The sequence below is a fragment of the Aplysia californica genome, unplaced genomic scaffold, assembly GCF_000002075.1.
Source record: "Aplysia californica isolate F4 #8 unplaced genomic scaffold, AplCal3.0 scaffold00067, whole genome shotgun sequence".
Taxonomy (NCBI): Eukaryota; Metazoa; Mollusca; class Gastropoda; order Aplysiida; family Aplysiidae; genus Aplysia; species Aplysia californica.
In genome coordinates this window covers 437,970-445,272 of record NW_004797337.1, presented here as the reverse complement: position 1 = coordinate 445,272, position 7,303 = coordinate 437,970, and the positions used below count along the sequence as shown (strand labels likewise).

At 37.7% G+C, this 7,303-nt stretch overlaps 1 protein-coding gene across 3 annotated transcripts in view; it reads right to left on the bottom strand.

Annotated features, from left to right (window-relative positions):
• The window catches only part of LOC101862401 (alpha-L-iduronidase), a 37,142-nt gene that overhangs the window by 24,350 nt on the left and 5,489 nt on the right, over nucleotides 1-7,303 (bottom strand). The window contains exons 2-8 of one of the 3 annotated variants that reach the window (XM_035968548.1): nucleotides 4,132-4,213; nucleotides 3,766-3,946; nucleotides 3,131-3,274; nucleotides 2,571-2,761; nucleotides 2,063-2,158; nucleotides 963-1,060; nucleotides 369-482 (exon numbers count right to left, since the gene is read on the bottom strand). In XM_035968548.1, the coding sequence (XP_035824441.1) occupies nucleotides 369-482; nucleotides 963-1,060; nucleotides 2,063-2,158; nucleotides 2,571-2,761; nucleotides 3,131-3,274; nucleotides 3,766-3,917 (795 nt within the window). In that variant the 5' untranslated portion in view covers nucleotides 3,918-3,946; nucleotides 4,132-4,213. Of the gene's footprint in view, nucleotides 1-368; nucleotides 483-962; nucleotides 1,061-2,062; nucleotides 2,159-2,570; nucleotides 2,762-3,130; nucleotides 3,275-3,765; nucleotides 3,947-4,131; nucleotides 4,214-4,247; nucleotides 4,546-7,303 lie in introns of those variants that run through there. The other 2 variants (XM_035968549.1, XM_005093628.3) reach the window with 2 other exon arrangements.

Here is a 7,303-nt window from a genome sequence, read left to right as displayed (position 1 = left end):
GGGGGGGTGTGTATAAGCTCTTTGCCATCACAAGCAGAAGACGTGAGTTCAATTCTCTAGTGAGAAAGTTTTATATTGAGTATCTCTATATCTGCTTGCTTGGAAGTAGTATCCCTCTTAGAAGGGGCAAAAAATAATTTATGATTACAATAGAGTTCTCACAGGGTATGTCAACTGTTAATAAATGCTTCAATATCTTTACGGACTGAGAAAATCCTAGTTTGCTGCATACCATCTTTGTTTTTTAAGAGTGGCATTGATTTATCAATCTACTTCATCTATTTCTAATGCCCAGGCAAATCTGTATCATGTACACTGGTTTAAAATTGTCAAGGCGTTAAATATAGTTTTCTGATTATTGAACATACCTTTTCGTGCATAGAGATGAAATCCATGCGCACTCCCTTTTCCCCAGTGAAATAGTTGGTTCCACGTATCACATGATTGAAGAGAGCATCTCCATACTGGGTGCTATTACCATCCTGGAAGAAATTAACACAGCTACTGATTTTAACTGTACACATCATATATCTCTATCAATGTCTTATGTAGTTCTTTTCTACTTTAAACCAAACATGAAAGAGTCCCAAAACTTGATAATAAAAAGTAAAAAAAACCCATTAAAATATACTGTTTCTTACTAATTGTTATCTAAAGAATTTACAACTTTTTTCATAGCAGTAAAAAAGAGAGGACAAAACATTTCACAATATTACACATGACTGAATAAGCTTTCATTTGGCACAGATGAGTACAAGCAATTTTGTAAATATAACCTGTGTAAAATTTCATTCTTTGAAAGATGAAAAACACTATCACATGAATACCACATGAACATTATTGAATTTCCCCAATAGTAAAAAAAACAATTGAAAGGTGAAAATCAATCTTTCACAGACTTCAACAACAGACAAAGGATAAAGCTGCTGTAACTGTATAAAGTAAACATTCTACACACTTACAAGATACAGACCACAGCCGTCCCCAGGTCCCCCAAAAGTCAAGGAATTATCTACCATGTCCAGGCCCTCAGAGCAGGCATCATAATAGTTTAAGAACCCTGGAACAAAAAATATGAAATAAATAGAAACAAAAACAATTGTGTCACGAAATGGTGGAATCAGGCGCTCGTAAATATTTGGGCATGCTGATTTATTTGTCTTGCTTGCAATGTAATAAACATCCATTTATCCTGAATAGAACTCAAGATATCTGCATTTAAAGGAAGTGAGGTAGCTTGGTTTCAGTGCTGAAATCAGCGAGAAAATGGCCGCCAAAGTTTGGTAACTCCAATACCTTAAGAGCCTTTGAAAACTGAAAAATTACATATTTTACGCCTTCAATCAATGTTTTTTTTAGTAAAATTCACAAGGAAATATGAGTTAATATGGACCTAAAAGAGGTTAAGCCAAAGAACTGAAATTCAATAAAAATTTCCAAACTAGCGGAAAAATGCCTGTTTCTCCGATTTTGATATGTTGACGAGCGCCTCATTTCACCACGCTGGCTCACAATTTAAAAAACGCAAACAAATAAACAAATTCCTATCTAGAGAAAGAACTAACAAAACTGATTCTTAAAGAAAATGTTTAGCTTCAACTATCATACCAGAAAAAGAGCAAATATTTTTAGCTAAAGTTTGAATCCATACACAACTTAGTCACTGAGAACAGAGGACAAAAATGTAAAATGTGCAAAACATATGAATTTGACTATTGACCAACTGAAGGTTCAAACTTTTGAATAAGAATCATCATTGTCTTTTCTGCTGCCACCACAAGAAGTCAAATGAGGAACAGACAAAAACGAATGAACACATTAGCCAAACGATATTTCTGGTATTATGCCACAAGAAATAAAGGCTGAGACAGAACACAGCATCACACACATCATAAACCAACAAAAACTGGCGAGATTAGAGCTCAACCTACATGTTCCTTGATTTACTGATCTCACAGGAGTGTAAACAAATGAACACAAAAGTTGACACAGCCTCTGAACATTACTACAGATTTTGTTAAAGATCTGTGAAGATGACATTAACTATTCAAATGAACTCTACCTTGCACTGTCATTTTGTTCTGATCAAAATCATGGCAGTCCGGCTCATTCCAGGTCTCAAAGTTCCACCCTCTGACATAGCTAGAGCCATATTGATCTACAGACACAGAAGTACAGATAAAAAACATGAGTATTAATGTATTTCTTTAAGTGCAAATGTGACAAAAATAACAGATTAACTCTTTAACTGAAAATCAAGGTTAGACTAAGCATTCCTATTTGGACATAAAAGTCACAAGGTCAGTTCTCTTATTGAATTTTGAAGTTATCTCTCAAAAGACAAAAAAAAGAAAGTTCTTTATAATCTGAATAGGAAATCTTCTGTGCATCCACTTCTATGCAGCCGCTGAAAGCATAAAAAATGTATACATTTACAATAGATATTCAACAAAGTAGACATGCATATAGAAATAATGCATGTTTCTCCCGACTCTCTCTCTCTCTCTGCCGCTCTATCTATACCTCACTCTTTTTCCCTCTTTCACAGCAAAAACACAACAGCAACTCACCCACATATCTCCGGGCTGTGGCAGCGACTAGATCCCTCCACCAGTATACTTGTGTTTTGTTCTCCATGTCCAGGAAGATCCCTGACGGATTGCCCATGAGTTCGAACCCCAGGTACAGGCCATTCTGGTGCATCAGTGCTATCAGCTTATCCAGGTTAGAGAAGTTAAAATCTGGGCCCTGTCCTGTTATCCTATTTAGTAAAAGAAACAGAGATCAGATAAAATATCATATTGACCATGATTTCAAAAAGCCTTTCTCCAATATAAAAAAATATCTTACTACTGTTTCCTGCAGTAAATTAATCTATTTTCTTTCTCTCTTTTCCCTTAAATTTCTTACTCACCCCCCCCCCCCCCTCCACCACACCACCTTTCATTACCACATCATCTTCAACTAAAATAATGATGAAACAAAACTAATGACAATTTCATCTAAGTATACAACAAAAAGAAATAAGAATTACAGCCTGGATCCCAGCGAAAACTGCCTGTTAAGTCACCAAAGAAAAAGTCATTTATCTCATAAAAGATTGGAAAATCATAAGTGTCGGAAAACTCACCTATTTACTGTGACCAAGTCAAACAACCAGTGAACTCTGACCTGCCGGATCCCTCCCCATGGCACAGCCCCGATATACGCCAGGTTTTGCTGCATGTCTGGGCCTAGATCAAACTTTGCCGAATCGTTGTGAGGCTTAGGCGGACTGACGAAAGATGTATAAAATAAATGAAGGATTGGGAGGTGAAAGTGAAAAAGAAATAAAACTTAGGTCTTTATTGTTTGAGAAAAATAAGAGGTTCTTTTCCATCAGACAAAAACCAAAATAATTAAAGTAATGAACATGTCTGTGTTGTAAATACAGCACATTCCAAAGCATCTTTATTTTGATTGACAATAATCATCTGAAAGCTTTTCTTTCTAAACATACGTATCTGTATTTTTTTACGCCCCAGTCGACACAGTCTGATAGTTTTGTTTTTGTCCACAGCATAAACTTACAAAAGTTTCCAATGGGAATGTTACAGTAAAATTCTATGACTTATGAAACAAACATGTTTTCTCTTAGTGGGAAGACATGGAATAACATTAAGAGGCTAGCCCAGGATTGAGAAAGGTGGAAGGTGTTTGTCCGTGGCCTATACCCTGGTGCAGGGTGAGAAAGGCAATGATGATGATGATGATGTTTTCTCTTACCAAAAGCCTGTGCTCCGCCAAAAGTGATCAAGAGGACCACGCACATCTGTGGAGTTTAGCGAAATCTTGAACTCGAACCCGCCCTCCACTCCATCAATGTCTTTAAACAGGCAGATTATCAGGAGCAGCGGTAAACCAAACAAGGACTTCATCTTCAGACTGAACCAGCTGCGTTGAAATGCTGCACACAGAAAGAAAGGAAGGCTCATGTATCAGAAATCTAATGGTTTTATATTATCTGGGTCAATGAACAACTTTTCTAAGCCAAATATGCACCAAAGGACTTTAGTCTTCAATAACTTCTGACATGCAATGTACATACTCCTCTCCAAAACAAGGATAAAAAATAAACACTTATGTCCATACCTTTGAGTTTGCCTTGACAGATCTGATAACAAGGGTCTTCTTATCAAAGTGCATAACACTTCTTGCAGATAACATGTTTTGTCTGGAGATAAACAACAAATCAAGAAACTACTTACACTGATATGAAGATCACTAGCAGAAGGTCTACATGACACTAATATGTCTGCAGAAACAAAAAACAAAAAAAACAACACTCATAAAAATGTTTATTTCTGTTGTGGATGTCAGTTATCAACTCACGTTGCAGCTCTCAATAAAACTCGATTGAAAATATAATGGCCTTTTTTGCCTTGCCTTTATTTCTAAAAATTCCATTTGAATTCCACTGCATGCAGGAGATCGTGTGCACAAACGGTGAAAGGTCAAGTGAATAAATATCTACTCCTTGATGCATATTTCTTATCTTAAACACAACTTTGGAGGACAATATTTCTCTTCCCATCCTCCCTCTTAATAGTCAGAAGATGTATGCCTGGCTCTAGAAAGAACCTTTGAATGTCAGAAAGCTTAGAAATGACTTTGAACTATCTAAAAGCTAAAAAAAAAAAAGCCCATTATTACACTGATTAATATATGATAGTAACAATAAAAAAACAAACAATAATAATATTTTATTTTGTCAGAGAATCTTTCCTACACAACTCTGACAAATTAGTTAATTAAATTCACAAAAATTTAGTGCCAAAGTTATTCTCAGCAAACGTAAAAAAACCATTAAAATAGTGCCGAAAAATAGTCTAAAATAGGTTTGGACCTTTTGTATTTAAATTTACCAGTGGCCTTTTCACCCTGGCAACTCAGTCTGCTTTTTTACTAGGTAGTGTAAACACGGCCTCGCGGGCACTTGCGGCCTTCCGACCGCATGGTATCGGTGAAATCGAGGTAATTCCAATTGCTGTTTCTTTGCTCTTTAGCTATAAAACATCAAATGCCATAGATCTTGTAAAAGTCCAGCTTTTCCTCGTTACAATGGTGTAAGTTGTTTATTTGTATTTTGTGCTATTATTAGGAGCTGAAGAATCGCAGAAGAAAGCGAAGTCCCTCAGGGTCGGAATACGTGGTCGGCCGGTTCAAAAATTGACACGCGTGCATTGAAATGCTTCGCGGAACGAGGGATTATTAAATACCGTCTTTTCATTGGTGGAAAACTGTAGAGCTTTCAACGGGCTTTCCCGTGGTATATTTTTGGCCTTTGGCGTTTAAATAGAAAGCCTTTAAAAAGACCGTCAAAATTTCAAAAGATAATTTTTTGCACAAAATATGTAAAATACCGGCTCAAAAAAGTATCAATTGAAAGATTAGTTAATTTTCTATTAGAATAAAGTAATTTGCGCGGAATTATTTTGCATCAATCCTTCCGCAAGACTCGGAAAGCATGTATGTGACCCCGCACGTGGGGTACACCACAGTATAGAGCCAACTCGCTCACCGCGGGTGCCGGTGCGGCGTCGGCCGGGTCAACACTCAGTGTTTTTGTCGAAATAACGACAGATGATCGTGTTTGAGACGATATACGGATCTCACAGTCTTGAAAAAAATTAGGCTCCATATATTTGTTATAGTGATTGTACTCTGTTAATGTGAAGATGTTTAGTGCACTTGGTACTCTTTTATTATCTGTCAAACATGGGGTTGCAGCCAGTGACTGACTTAAATTCGATAAAAATTTTAAACAACTACCATTTTCTTTAAAAACTGACTGAGAGGTTAAAGAATGGTATCAAAATGCTCAGTGGATATATAGGCCTTTCAAATGAAACAGATCAATTTGTCATACACAGCTACTTTGAAAATTTAGTTTCTGGTACCTATTTTTACTTGACTTCCGCTTTTGTTTCTGATTTTGTGTTTAAATTTCTGTAGAGTTAGGCCAGGACCACTTCTCTTGAAGAATCCCTAATTGACTTTGTTATGGACTCTGGGCCCACTTTTTTAGTCTTCTACTTCTACTCCTCTTAGCGTAGGTATGAGGTTGAGTCTATATGCACATTGCGTGCCCAGAAATTCAAATTTTGCTGTACGCACGCAATTGCGTGCAGTTAGCTATACACGCACGCAAACATGTGTAAAACGGCCACCCATTGTCAAGGACAAAATATATATATATATATATAAGCAAGATGATGTAGACCGAGTATCATGGTAAAACAAACACACGGGTCGCCACCACTGGGAGAACGAGTGATGTTTCTGTTCAAGTTCACGTCAATGTCCATTGTTACTTTGTTACAGATTAGGTAAACAAAACAGTGACTAGTCACCTTACACACGATTTGTGCATGAGTTGTGGGCGGGGCTTAGGTTATATGACAGATCACGCTTCCCTCACCAGATGTTGAAAATGTATTGTAAGGCCTATCCATTGGTCAACTTGGGTAAACATTTACTGGAAGGACTAGATCTAGCAATATCGACAGGAGAATGGATTATGACAGCCCGTCCACAGCGTGAGGAGCCGATTCAAATTTGTAAACACACAAACACACACACCTCTCTCATCCCCGAGTGATGTAGCCCATCATGGGCTAGGCCTAAGCGGCAAAGCGGGCCCGCCACGGACGGTGTGGACAAAAGCCCAAAGATTAACTTCATTAAGTGCAATATCTTGGTAGTGGATTATAATCTTTCGCATTACGGCACGGAATTGCTTGAACAAAGTATGATCCACCTTGCACGCAAATGCGAGCGTATAGCAAAAAATGCAATTGCGTATAGATCTAGATTCTACTAGAGTCTAGATTCTACATGTACAATTAGATCTAGATCTAGTCTAGATCTAGAATCTAGCCTCTAGACACTCACCCTGGCAGTCTTGGTGAGCCTCTACTCTAAATGAAAACGGTGTGTCTACGTACATGGTAACTGGGCACCTAGTCTCAGTATCTATGTACTAGGTAACCGGGCACCTAGTCTCACCTAGTCTTTGTATCTACATATATGGTAACCGGGCACCTAGTCTCAGTATCTACATACACAGTAACCGGAATGAAAATAAATCAATATTTGTCCTGTGCTGTCACTTGCTGAAAAAAAAAGAAAGTCATACAAGCGTCTTGTCGGGCTCGCCATCAAGACAGGTCAGTGAACCTGTGCGTGTGCATCACATTGTGAATACCGGTTTGGGTCACCAAAGTTCATTCAAAGTCTGTGCGCTGCGAGGTATAGGGCTCCT